The following is a 13731-nucleotide window of genomic DNA, read 5'->3' as shown; positions in this document are numbered from 1 at the left end:
GTGCATGTGATTGGTTACAGGTCAAGAAACCCTTTTTTCATTGGCTCTCCCGACCGATCCGACGTCAGTCTGTTAGCTGAGGTGCTAATGAACATGGCGACGTCTGTTAGTAATACCGGCGAAAGGAGAAGCCAGCAAAATACTCGTCCTGCATGCAATACGACAAGTTTCCAGAAGAAATCACGCAGCAAATTAGTGTCAATCCCAGGAACCAGACCCTCAGTCCAGAACGGACAGCTTATTGTTTCTACCGGTGTTACGTCTCTTGACTATGTGATAGGTCAGTTATAAATGTTTAGTTTTATCGCCCCTCTAAAGTTATTATGCATGTATTTAATGTATTCAATACAACTTTAACGTTTCCGTATCCAATTATATTTTGCTAACTGAACTGATAGGCGTTGGTAAACCTGTAATGTCTAAAATGAATGCCTGGTTGTGTTTATTAGGAGGTGGTTTAGCGGTTGGAACTCTGCTGCTTGTAGGTGAGCAACACTTATTTTTTACCTACGCTTTTTAAAAATGCGTGTAATAATACGGTGTATTAAATAACTTAAGTGTGCATTATTATATGCTTAATCAAGTAAAACTTGAAATTCAAAAAATAGGCTAACGTTTTAATAAATATATGTACATAATAGTTCATAGTTAAATGTCTTTAATCCACATCATACGTGTACAAGGCAGCAATTAACACAATGTTCAAGGACACACGCTTAAAGCCAGACTTTTGCTGGTTCAAATCCTGGGATATAATAGCATTTAGTATGTGAAATCCATCCATCCATCATCTACTTAATCTTGGGGGGACTCGAGCCTTTGGAAACAATGACAGCCTGGGCACTTGATGGCAAAGCTCACACATTATGAGATACACAGAAATGCCAGTTAGCCTTTCTGCATGTAGTGTAACGTACCTTCTGCACACACAGAACACAGGCCAAATGCAAAGCCCCAACCAGAGCTACCCACTGAACTGTGGTGCTGCTGTAGCATGTAAAAAAAAAAGCTCTAGCACAGTTTTATCTGGATAAATTAGTACAACTTTGACACCTGGGCTGTTTTTAAGTTCTATGGATATTTTATAGTTACGTGTATATTTTATATGGTCTTTCTATTTAATTGTAACTCCTATGTAGATTTTTTTTGGCTGTTCTTTATTCCTTTACAAGCCCCACCTGTCAGCCAATAGGAGGTCTTTCAGGGGATTAAATGTTGGCCGGATCCTCACATTCAGTGGTTAATTTCATCAGGTAATGGTTGTTTCAGGTGGAGCTTAGCAGCTGTAATCACACATCCTGCCATGCAGGAGATTCAAAGCTGCAGTCTGTCCCAGTATAGTATACCTGGCATTTGCCTTGGTCCTCCGAGTGAATTATTTTCCTGTTTGATATTCTTATGTTTTCCTTTAGTGCTGGATTTTCACCTTACAGGTCTATGTATGAAACTCAGGTTTTATATGGTGGGAAGTTGAATAAACTTCTTAGGCTCTTTGCATAAAATTAAGATCATATCTGATACATGAGATTATGGGTTTTATCAAATAGATTAATTTTGGACTATTTCTATTTATGACTTTATGATAGTTTTAGTCTGCTATATTTATGCTTACTTCTGCTAGAGTTTTGGTTTAAATTACTGGAGACATTGCCCGCTCTTACACTGGAACAACTGCTGATAAGATAAATGCATTTATTTGACAGTAATCTATAAAATCAGTGTTGTTTGGCTCCATCATTATTACAGTATAATTAAGGAGAAGTATTTATATACAGATTCCAGTCAATGGGGCACTATATTCATGTATTACCTGTTTGTTTGGAGTCTTACTTGGTATGAGACTGGGTCATACAAGTAGAAAGCTGGTTGAGTTTTTTGTGTATAATCTTTGTGCTGGTGTGGCAGCCATGATACATAAATGAAATGCACGTACACAATAGCTTTCTAGTCTGACAGTATCATTCATGTTTTGTTTATGTGAACTTGGTGTCCTAGCCTTTTATATTGTTTTAAAGGAAGGTTTATGGCAAAACTCATGCAAAAAGATATTACATAATTGTTAACATTATCTGCTAGTTTTAGAACTAGCATGTTTTTGGTGGAGTATCTTGTTCTTAGGCTTCATTATTTTCAATGGTGCATATAGACCAGGGGTGGGCAATCTTATCCACAAAGGGCCGCTGTGTATGTAGGTTTTCGCTACAGCTCCCTAATTAGATTACTAATTAGTGGACTGATTGGCTGAGGGGTCTTCACACCAGGGTTTCAACAGCTGACCTAAAGGTTACCCCAAAAACCTGCATACACACTGGCCCTTTGTGGATAAGATTGGCCACCCCTGACATAGACCGTAAGAAACAGGTTGGATCAACATTTTCTCAATGCAAAACAACCTGATATAATTTAAAAATATCCATCCATTTTCTGAAACCATTTGTCCTTTTCTGGGTTGTGGGGGGTCTGGAACCTAATTTAAAAACAGTATTTAATAATTACAGTTTCAAAGCAGACAATGTGATAAAATACCTCCAGGTGGCTGACATATTGCATCATATTGTTATAATCCTCAGCATCAGATGCATATTATGTTTAGTAATTTGGGACAGTAAGCACCCTGCATATGCCATTATGGTATTACTTGTTTGATGTGATTGTGTTCCCTTGAATGAACTCTGAGGAGGCCTTTGCCTGAGCTAAACTCCATCTTAATACACATTCCCATGTAAGGCTGCTCAGTCACAGAAATGTGAAAGTAAGCAGGATCCATTGCTTTTTCAAATGTAAACGTCTAAATAACACCGCCAGCTAAAGCAATCATTTTATATATTAGCACAAGCAAACATACTTGTGCGCAGATAGGATCCTATTAGTAGATGAAAGGAACACAACAAAGTAAAAAATTTAATTGTAAATGGCTATTTAGTTTAGCTATTTAGAAATTAGTTACTGACAAAATATCTTCAGTTCATTTAAGTTTTTTTTATATAGTGCATGTTTACAACATTACATTGTCTCAAAGCGCTTTATTTTATCCTTGCCAATGCCCCCAGACTGTAAACCAGAGGTGACAGTAGCAAGAAAAAAACTCCCTAATAGGAAGAAACCTTGTGAGGATCTAGACTCAAAGGGGGAGCCCATCCTCCTTGAGAAAGGCAGAGGAACTCAAATTAACAAAGTTCCAATTTATACACTCCAACTTGTTAAGTCCAGGAGTAAATGCAGAATCACGGGCAGCAGGGCAGGCCGGAGAAGTGTCACAAATAGGGGGGCAGACAGGAAGGACATCACAAGTAGTTGGGGTGTTGCAGGCAGCAGGGTTGGCAGGATATTTTGCTTTTCTGGGTCTCCAGGCAGGATACCCCAGGAGGGGTGAGGTGGTACAAAAGTCCATTAGCCAAAGTAGAGGAAAATAGAAGCAGTAAGTGAGTGCAGTATGTTAGCTCCAGCAGGTCTGGCTATGGCAGCATAAGTAGGAGGGAGAGGCAGGTTGGAATGAAGGCATGGGGAGTCCCTGAACATCAGCACTCTAACTCCACAAAGGGGTGTTAAGCTAGAGTGACAGCACTTGCTACAGCTAGAGTGACAGTACAGTTCATCCAAATCCAATGGCACCAATCCTTACTGAATTCAGCATCTTACCCTATATAGGTCTAACTAGGAGCAGTTAGCTAGAGCTAGAGTCTCAATAAGCTAGACTAAACCTAGAAGCAGAAAGCAGCACCATGATAGACATATGAAATGATCAAATATTCCCTGATGTTCTGGTCTGATCAGGCAGTTTTCTGTTTTTTGATAAATATTAATTACTAAATGGTTACCCAGTTTTCCTACTTGTGTTATATATAATGTGCATAGCAGTTTTGTTGCTGACAGAAGTTCCTGTGCTTTTTCCATCAGGGCCAAACACTTTTAAACAGGGAAGTTGCCATTCTTCAGTCTGTACTTCAGTCTCTTAATTCCTAACATTAACAGTAAGGCTGGAATTTGGCATCTCTTCATTTGTTACATTTTTTATACATGATTGTAAATTAATTTTTTAATGGCTAGCTGTGTTTAATTATAAGGTACCATATGTTCCTAGGTAAGCTGATTGTGCTTTTGAAACACTTACAGCCCCACAGTGAGTTCTGGTTCCTTCAAAAGCAAATTGTCTTGCAGGAAAAAGTGTATCGAGTGGCAGTGTAATCGCTAATGGCTTAAATCAGAAGTTTTCGTATGAATCACACTGTCCATTTGTCTGGAAGCAATTTGTCCTTGCTTGTTGGTGAAAGTGTTTTTGTGTCCAGTTAATTCTTTGTCTTGCTTTAGCACGTGCTACTTCTGAAGCCAAATCAAGATTTTAAATGGAAAGCAGCTGAACCACTATAAACATTCAAACTTTGAATACATTTTAGTATTGTTGCACTGAAAAAATCATTTGAATTATGAACACTCCAGTGCCTTTCTCATTATCTGCAGTTTCAGTACAAACAAGACTGCCTAAAACTATATATTTGATGCTGTCAGTTAAGAAATACTAGTCTGTTTCGGAAGGGAAAACAAATCTGAATAATCTCAAGGTAATGTTTTAGGTTTGCTGCCATGCATCACCTGTTTTTAATGCCACTGTTGCAAGTACATGAATTACTGTTATACATAGACAATTATACATAATTATTACAGTATATTAATGGTTTATTGGTCTATTTGGTGGGTTTACATAATTTGTTTTATGGAAAAGATTAAACTAAGTGATTGACATCCTGCATTTTTGTCATGGTGTTCAAAGGCTGTGGGTTCTGAGTACAACAGCATGAAGCAGATAAAATGCTGCCCTGTGACATTTGCGGCTACCTGGAATGTCTTTGCTCTGTCAAGCCGCGTCCCACTATATTCCTTTGCAGAACGTATATCAAAATGAGCAAAGTCTCTTCCGCTGAAAAGAGCCAAACCCACAATTGTTGAAATGAGTGATCTGCCCTGGGCTCTGTCATCATTACCCAGAGAGATGTGCCCGCCCCTAAAACAATCCCACACAGGCTAATGGCCCCTGCAGATTTCATTTGTAAGACACTATAGAAAGCTAGCGACAATAGGCACCATCTGAGAAGCCCCATCTGGGTGCCTTTTAGATGCTTTGAGTACCACAAAGGACTGCTGACCTAGAAATCCATCAATAAAAGACAGTCCTTGAAATGACAAATTGAAGAGCTGTGGAATTCCCTGTCAGTGTGTCGGCATCCCAAGCCTAACGACGACGCCATTCTCTGGCTGACTTATCACTCAGTGTCACACTTGCAGAGGATTCTGTCATCATTTGGCAGCTGCAGGTGGCTGGTCACAGGGGTGCCTGGTAAAGGAGTTCTGAGTGGGCCTTTGGACGTGTTCCGTAGGATGGTGAGGTGATGCTGTGAAGGGGCCATGTGGGATGGACTACTTGGAAATGCCTGCTGCCTCTGTCAGCAGGGCAGGTCTCACTCTATGGCTCTGGCTTCTGCCAGAATGAGACACCAGAATGAGAATAATCATGACAGCCCTACCAGACAATATCTGTTAGATATTGAGTGTATAGGGATATTCAACAGGATAACTAGGTTACGTACTCAGCCTTTGAATGGTAGCTGAGTAGCTTCCGAAGTGAAACTTCACAGAATTACATTACAAAGCGTAAAGTGACATTACATATATTTTAGCTTGTTCTGATATAGTCTGCTAAGACTTTGCATTGTTCACTTTCTTTACCAGAGGAAGACAAGTATGACAGCTACTCCCGCATGCTGCTGAAGTATTTTCTGGCAGAAGGTGTGGTATGTGGACACCATGTCTTCTTGGGCTCCGCTCGGGATCCTCCAGAAGAAATTATGCAGGTATGGGGAATGTAGCCAAAATGGTCACTCTGTATGCATTGTAAAATGACACGTAGTTCCAGTCAGTTGTGCAAAATTTTGCGAATTTACCCATTCCCATGAATTTGATGAAATGCCACTAATGAAGTTGCATTTATAAATACCTTTGAAGCGACTTGTCACTTGGTGACTTACAGTTGACTTTAATGATACACAAGGGTAGATGGGCTAAATCACTAAGTGACAACTGAATAATAGGTTTTGAAGGTAGTCTCCTGATCGGCACAACGAATGCAATAAAAGCAAAGAGGTGAACCAGATATTTGAAGCCAGTTTTGTCTCTAGCACCATACATTACAGGTTGTAATTTGTAGTTTGGGACATTAATTATTTTCTTTTTGATCAGTAATCAGAAAAGGTCAGAGGTGAGGCCTGTCATGTCTTTCCTGATGTGAGATGGCAACAGATGCTAATTTCTGGACCATTACTGTCCTCTCCATGTGGCAGATAAACCCTGTGGAGAGAGACAATCTAACAGACTGTAATTATCTCTCCACCATGAGCCTGATGGAGACGAGCAGAGCAGATAAAGAGACCCATCACCTACCTTAGATATAATATTTCACTACCCAGCAATTTATCCATCATCATTGAAAACATTCAGGCCTATTGTTGTCAGCCCAGGGATGGAGACAGCATTAAGATTCAGTCTCAGAAATCGCATCATTTTGCAGTAAGAAGCGCAGAGCAGCGAGCTCCTGCTTCCAGGGATGTTGCATGTCTCTCTGGCACTTATCTATAGTTACCTTTCTGATGGGCATATTAAACATACACCAGTACATTTTAGACAAAGTTTTTCATTTTTAATGACTTCAAATTGCTTGAATACATCTGTCTTCTACCTGCTCATCCTAGTCAGGGTCGCGGGGGGCCTGGAGCCTATGCCAGTTTGTCACAGGGCACATACTTGCACAAAATGGGCAATTTACATGTCCTAATTAGCCTTAACTGCATGTCTTTGGACTATGAAGATAATTTTGGGCACAATTGAGTATAAATAAGCAAAATTCTTTAATTTTTTATGTATGTACACTGGAGACCAAAATTAGAGAATAATTTATGAGCACTTGATTTATTTTTTTTTCAGAAAGAATGTCATTTTCGTTGCTCAAAATTTGAAAGAATTACTGTTGTGGCTATACCATGCTACTAGAACAGTGTTATACAAAATAACCAAGGAAACTGAACAAAAAAAAACTTTATTTTGCAGAAAATTGATCAGAATTTGAGAACAGCAATAAATGTGTCATAAAAAAAGATCACAACTAAATTTTCTGAAGGTTACAACAGTCAAAAATGAATAGGAAGTGTACTTCAGCACATCTGTGGCCACAGGACATCACTAGTCTCTCACACAGCTCTAGTGTGATTTTGGTCCACTCTTCTTGCAGTCTCCTCCACAGTTCAGTGACTGTAGTGGGTTTCTTAGCCGTAACTTTGTCACCAAAGATTTTCCAGAGGTTTTCTATTGGGTTTAGATCAGGACTCTGGGCTGACCATTTCATACTTTCAATGTTTTTAGTTTCAAAGAACTGCTTTACTTGGTTTGCTGTGTGACAGTGGACATTGTTCTGCATGAAAATTGCTGGCTGATTGGGTGATGAACGCAGGGAAGGAACCACATGTTGTTGAAGAAGGTTCTGATAAATATTTGCATTCACTCTGCCATGTAGTTGTATAAGAGGCCCAACTCCTGCTTTAGAAAACATTCTCCAAACCATGGCACTTCCTCCTCCACCTTTCACTGACTTCTTAACACAGTTGGGGTTCAGTCTTTCCCCAGTTTGACGACAAACATAATGTTTCCCATCAGACCCAACTGAATTAAACTTGCTTTCATCGCTAAAGTGAACTTTGGACCAGTTCTCCTCTGTCCACACAAAATGCTTCTCAACAAAGGCTAGTCTAACCGTCTGATTCTTCCTGCTTGTGAGAGGTTTGGTCACTGCAGAGTAGGCCGTCAGTCCAAATGCTCTCAAACGTCAAGACGAGACAGATCCTTACCCCGTTCAGCACTGAAATGGCGAGCAATTCCAGCTGCAGTGTTGAAATGATTCCCATTTCACATTTTCTGCATTATCCTCTCCTCTCTTACATTTGTCTTTCGTGGACGACCAGCCTTTTTGGTGGGACTTCAATGAGTTTGTGACATTTGTAAAGATGCAATATTCTAGAATTCACAAATTTGGAATGACCAACTTCTCTTGCTATGGGTTATATGGGTCACCCCTCTGACCTTCATCTGGACAACCTGCTGCCGGAGGGTTTTAGTCACTTTTAGAATGGCTCAACATCTTGCAAAGTCATTGATAACTGGAAAGTTAGGCTGCCAGTTAAATGCGGTTTGTCAGATAATTAAGGAAATTAGCACCAGCTGCCAGATTAACACCAATTACTGGGAGGTATCTGAATGTGTTCTCTAATTATAATCAGTGTTCTTTTTCAAATATCTCATTTAAGTTTCTTATACTGTGCTTCTGAATTTATGTAGCTGATGACATATGGTTATAATACTGATCTTTTACTCTTGTTTGGATGTCCAGGGTGACACACACTGTGCGGTCAGTCACTGTAGTCCTGGAGAGGCCAGCACTAGCCTAATTAGCGGCGGCCTCAAGATTCCGTGGCTTTTATGACACCCTTGAGTACAGAACCGTGCAAAGGGGTCACATTGTGCAGACGCTTCCTGAAACATGCTTTCTGATGCACAGCAGAATGACGGAAGCTGTTACAGAGCAGGAGCCAGATGGAGGCGATTGTGAGTATTTTGATTGATGGAAGCTGGGGTCATGGCATGACCTCTGTTTTCCATATAAAAGGCGTAGCAGGGCAGGCTAGTTGATGCCTGTGTGTGGTAAATGGTACCGGGGCGATCCATGCACAGGTTATGGACTAGAAATTAACTTCCTGAATGCTGGATGATGCATTCAACAAGTTGGGTCATAGTCATGGTCTGGTGGAGGTCCTGGCCGGGTCTGCGCCCTACGTGGCCTGTTCTGGCATCTGGATAAACTGCTCCGAATATGTTTTGGAAATAACCCAGTGTTCTCTGCGCTTATTCATGTGTTAACCCTTTGAAATAATCAGGACTTCCTGTCTCTCCAGTTGCATGTATTTCTGTGAGTGGATCGGAGAGTGCAGGCTCTGCTTTTGCTGACGTTGCTTTGGGGATCAGTGAGCCATTCTCTGGCCCTCTAGGTGCACATTACTCAGGCTTGTACCGAATGGCCCTTAAAGCTGCCGCTTGGAATGGGCTGGGAATTATCGTGAAACAAAGGTCCTGCTTGGCAGTGGCTTTTATGCTTTAATGAAGCTCGGCGTTTTACGAGACATCTGTGAATTACGATGAGTCAGTGGTGTGGACAGTCCGTTTTGGAGGCCTCTGAGCGCCTGGCGCTTTTGTGGAAAGGGCTGCTGCTGAGTCACGTGTGCCTGTGGCTGCTGAGCTGTGAAGCACTGTCCTCCAGGGGAGTCCTCTGTCACACCAAACTGGTCTGGGCTAAGAAGATCATTCCCAGCGGAAAGGGCCGTCTCTGCGGCCTGGGCAGCCGGGCAGAGAGCGGCAGGTGGTGCCTCCCTCCAGCTACGGTGACCAGCCCGGGGAGTCACCTGAGCGTTTAAACGGGGATCACCTTAATGAGTGGGGACAGGGAGGACAGCGGCGGGCTGCTCTGATTGGCCCCAGGCCTCGCAGGCCTAATGAGGGAAAGTGGTGTCACAAAATGTGGCTGCTCTAATTTGAGGTGTTATTTGCAAGACAATGGCTTGTTTTTGTTATTGAATGGGAAAGGTGAGGGGACTGGGGGGGGCGGGGTGGGACACATTCTTTTTTGTTGCTTTTTTCAATACGCATCTCAGATTTCTTTGTCGTAGAAACAATCGGCTTTGCACATCAGTTCCATGTGATCTTTAATTGATTTTCTTTCTCTTGCTGTATGTTTCAGTGGTTTAAATTGAATGAGAAAAACTTTCAGGCCCAACAAAGCTAATGTTTCCTGGCTGTCTTCCTACTGAGAGTCATGTTCACGTTTTTATTGTTCTCTAGGGTTGTAGGAACCAGCATTTCTGGCCAAGCTCTGCTATTCCAGGCCATTTGAAGGTGTCTGTGGCACTTTGCTAATGTCCCTTTCCCTTCCTTCTGTGTTCCCCACAGGATCTTCCAGCTCCGATTCTTGATGACATCGCCAGTGATGCAGTGAACATGGGCCAAGTGACGGCATGTGACTCTGAGGATCAGGGCTCCATGAAAATAGCCTGGCGCTACCAGAACCTTCCCAAGGTGCAGGTAAGAAAGGACGAGCAAACAGCTGGCATGGACATGTTTAAAATGCCTGTGACTGTTATTTTTATTTTAATACATTTAAAAATGCTTTTTGAGGTGTTATTTGAATGTTTGTGAAACATCAATTAAAAAAATTTGTTATGCAAGAAGTTGTTCGTACATTAACAATGTATCACATAGAGAACTGAGTTGCACCCAAATAATCAGACGCATTAATACTTGGAGGCTGCGGTAACCCCAGTTGACAGAACAGAAGGTGAGCAGAGAGAGGGGTTCGGTCTAGGGGGTGGGCTGGACATCATCGGGGGGCTGCGGTAACCCCAGCAGACAGGACAGAGGGTGAGCAGGCAAAAGGGTTAGGCCTGGGGGTGGGCTGGACATCCCCGGGGGCTGCAGTAACACCAGCTGATGGGACAAAAGGTGAGCAGAGAGAGGGATTAGGCCTGGGGGGTTGGCTGGACATCATCGGGGGGCTGTGGTAACCCCAACAAACAGGACAGAGGGTGAGCAGAGAGAGGGGTTAGGCCTGGGGGGGCGGGGTGGACATCATCGGGGGGCTGTGGTAACCCCAACAAACAGGACAGAGGGTGAGCAGAGAGAGGGGTTAGGCCTGGGGGGCGGGGTGGACATCATCGGGGGGCTGTGGTAACCCCAACAAACAGGACAGAGGGTGAGCAGAGAGAGGGGTTAGGCCTGGGTGGGTGGGCTGGACATCATCGGGGGGCTGTGGTAACCCCAACAAACAGGACAGAGGGTGAGCAGAGAGAGGGGTTAGGCCTGGGTGGGTGGGCTGGACATCATCGGGGGGCTGTGGTAACCCCAACAAACAGGACAGAGGGTGAGCAGAGAGAGTGGTTAGGCCTGGGTGGGTGGGCTGGACATCATCGGAGGGCTGCGGTAACCCCAACAAACAGGACAGAGGGTGAGCAGAGAGAGGGGTTAGGCCTGGGGGGGTGGGCTGGACATCATCGGGGGGCTGCGGTAACCCCAGCCGATCGTTCTGGCCTGTGCTTTCAGGGATAATGACATGTCAGGCCTTGTAATGGGCCACTTTATAAAACTATTACGCATGCTTGAAAGTCCTGGCTCTGTTTTGCTACTTTATCTCACTTCACTGGTCACAATTGGACGGCATATGAGCAGAGTCTGCAGTGCATTGTTGGGCGACACGCCTTTTTCTGTTTCTTGGTTTCCATACTACACTCTGAATGGAGCTGCTCATACTGTTTATCCATGTGCTAAAGTGTGTGTGGAGTGCACTTGTAATTTGTATCAAACCACTGAGTCTTTTGTGAGAGCGTGGAAGCCTGTGATCACAGAACAAAGCTTATTTGCCTTGTTATTTTCATTTAATTCCAGAAATTGTAGCCCTAGTTTGTTACTATCACAAAATACAAAAACATTCAATGCACCATGGGTACTTTGGCCCCTTTTTGAAAAATCCATATATTAAGTTATTTTTTTCTTTAATAAACTTCCCAGAAATCTTGTAAAAGAATGAAAAACATATAGAAATTTCATTGCATGAAAAGCTGTGAAATAAACCAGTCTTTCACCTAGGTTACAAATTGGTTAAGGCTTTACCTATACAAAATTAGAAGGTGCAGGTCCTTCTGAATGAGCCATTTGTGTACTTGAGGCAATATATAAACTGTCACAGCATGAAATCAATTTTCTGCTTTGGTTCATCTCAAATCTGAGGTATCTAGCACATTTAGTATTGCAATTAGAGGCACGAAGGTAGTCGAGAGAGAGAGAGAGAGAGATGGCCGCCTAAACAGCTCGCCATTCTTTTCTCCCAGGCCTGCTCCTCTGAGCTGAGGAGGTGACAGGCAAGCTGCCTAATCGTCACTGATAATAAATTTATCAACTCTTAAACTTCTAAGGAATGAATGGGCTTCACCCCGGCCATTCAGCTCGAGCAGATTACTCACGCTTAGTTGGTTCTAGGTAGGCTTTGGCAAGCTTCCCCACCAGGCCTGGGAATTCGCAGTGTGGAGGCCCATTCACAGCCCCCTGACCTGGAGCATGCTTTCACCGCACACTGTTTTATTATGAGTAAATCCCAGTCCCCCCATCCCGGCTTGTCCATGCTATACTCTTTCTTCTGCGTTAAGAAAGGTTATCCCCTACCTTAATCCATATTGCAATGTGGATTAGGGACACCAGTGTGCCCCCGGGATTCCCTCCGAGACCCTTGGAAACGTCTCCCTTCCTGCCCCCACCCTTTGCCATCTTTACAAAGCGCCAATAGGCCTCATGGAGGATTTGCATCCCAAATCAGCAACCCGGAGTTCTGCTCAATGAAGACATCAGATCAAAGTTCAGCCAGTCAAGGCCTCGCTAAAACGTTAAGGAGGCTGGCCTGCACACAATGGAAAGATGCGCTGCGGCTGCTGTTCAATGAGAAGGACACGTCGGGATCCCTTATCCAGATTAAGAGCAGATTATGGTGTGAACAATACAGCTATTATATAGCAAGGCTTAAAATAATGTTGATATTACTCTGTGTTCACAAAATGTTTGTTCCATGGAAGGTACTCAAAATATATAACACAATTGTTTTGTTTTTTTTTTGTCCCTAGCAATATCACTGAGTGTTTAGTTAAATGTGCAATTATTTTTTTAATGTGATTTTGCCTCAAAGATTTTAAAAGTACAAACATGGTCTGGATTTATATCCTGTTCCGCACTTTTGTTAATGTTACAAAGCTGCCTAATTCAAATGTGATATTTGTGATAACATCTCCTCTTATTGATACTTTAAATGCAGTGTCTATTTCACTGTCTGTCTAAAATGGCGCCATGCATGTGTTGTGCTATAGACGGCCTTGGCTTCCTCGTCAAGGTTTGGCCACTATTACGACGCATCAAAGACGATGGCACGGGAGCTGAGGGAGGCGGTTAAATGCAGCACTTTCTTCCTTCCCCATGAGCTCCCTGCACAGACGCATGCAGAGCCCAGGTAAGAGTGGCCGTCCACTGGCCGCAAAGCTGCTGAGCCGTTGCTATTCACACAATGCTTTCTGTAACTTTTGGGTTGTGTGCATCTCATCCATTTTGGGGGCAACAGAGGACACCTAAAATAACGTAGTGCAATTTCCCATTAATGCATTAGCGAGATGGAAATGGGCAACATTATTTATTTTACAGCCTGAAATCAACTAATAAGGCACCATAAAAAAACGCATTATGCATCTTCAGTGCTGAATAATGTCAAAAATTTTAAAACAACAAATTGGCAAGTAAAAGGTTGGGTGAATTTATGCAAATAGAAGCTGTGTTTGCCCAGGGGTTTTACAGTTTGGAGAGTGTTTTGTGATGGAAGGTCATGCTCGCTCTTTACATCAGAAAAGGCTTCTGGCAGCAGAGCAAACACATCAGTCTGCTGTGCTTTGCATGGAAAGAGGAGTTTTATGAAGCGCTCTGTTTTATTTCGGCAAACACAGCCTTTTAACAATTTATACATACAAGCCATTAAGGCACTACAATGTGCCACGGGCCTGTAAGCATGTGTTTGCTCATGGAGGAAAGCAGGCCCGTGCATCAGAGCCGGCACAGTGG

The 13731-nt window shown here is 42.8% G+C and overlaps 1 protein-coding gene across 2 annotated transcripts in view; it reads left to right on the top strand.

Moving 5' to 3' along the window:
* Positions 1-50: 50 nt before the first annotated feature.
* elp4 (elongator acetyltransferase complex subunit 4) overlaps positions 51-13731 on the top strand; it is a 67736-nt gene continuing 54055 nt past the window's right edge. For both annotated transcript variants that reach the window (XM_049030898.1, XM_049030897.1), the window contains exons 1-5: positions 51-280; positions 450-485; positions 5725-5846; positions 10039-10170; positions 12993-13132. In XM_049030898.1, the coding sequence (XP_048886855.1) occupies positions 88-280; positions 450-485; positions 5725-5846; positions 10039-10170; positions 12993-13132 (623 nt within the window). In that variant the 5' untranslated portion in view covers positions 51-87. The remainder of the gene's footprint in view (positions 281-449; positions 486-5724; positions 5847-10038; positions 10171-12992; positions 13133-13731) is intronic.

Source organism: Brienomyrus brachyistius, chromosome 11, assembly GCF_023856365.1.
Source record: "Brienomyrus brachyistius isolate T26 chromosome 11, BBRACH_0.4, whole genome shotgun sequence".
Lineage (NCBI taxonomy): Eukaryota > Metazoa > Chordata > Actinopteri > Osteoglossiformes > Mormyridae > Brienomyrus > Brienomyrus brachyistius.
Note: the sequence above shows the minus strand (reverse complement) of the source record. Positions and strands in the feature narration are given on the sequence as shown.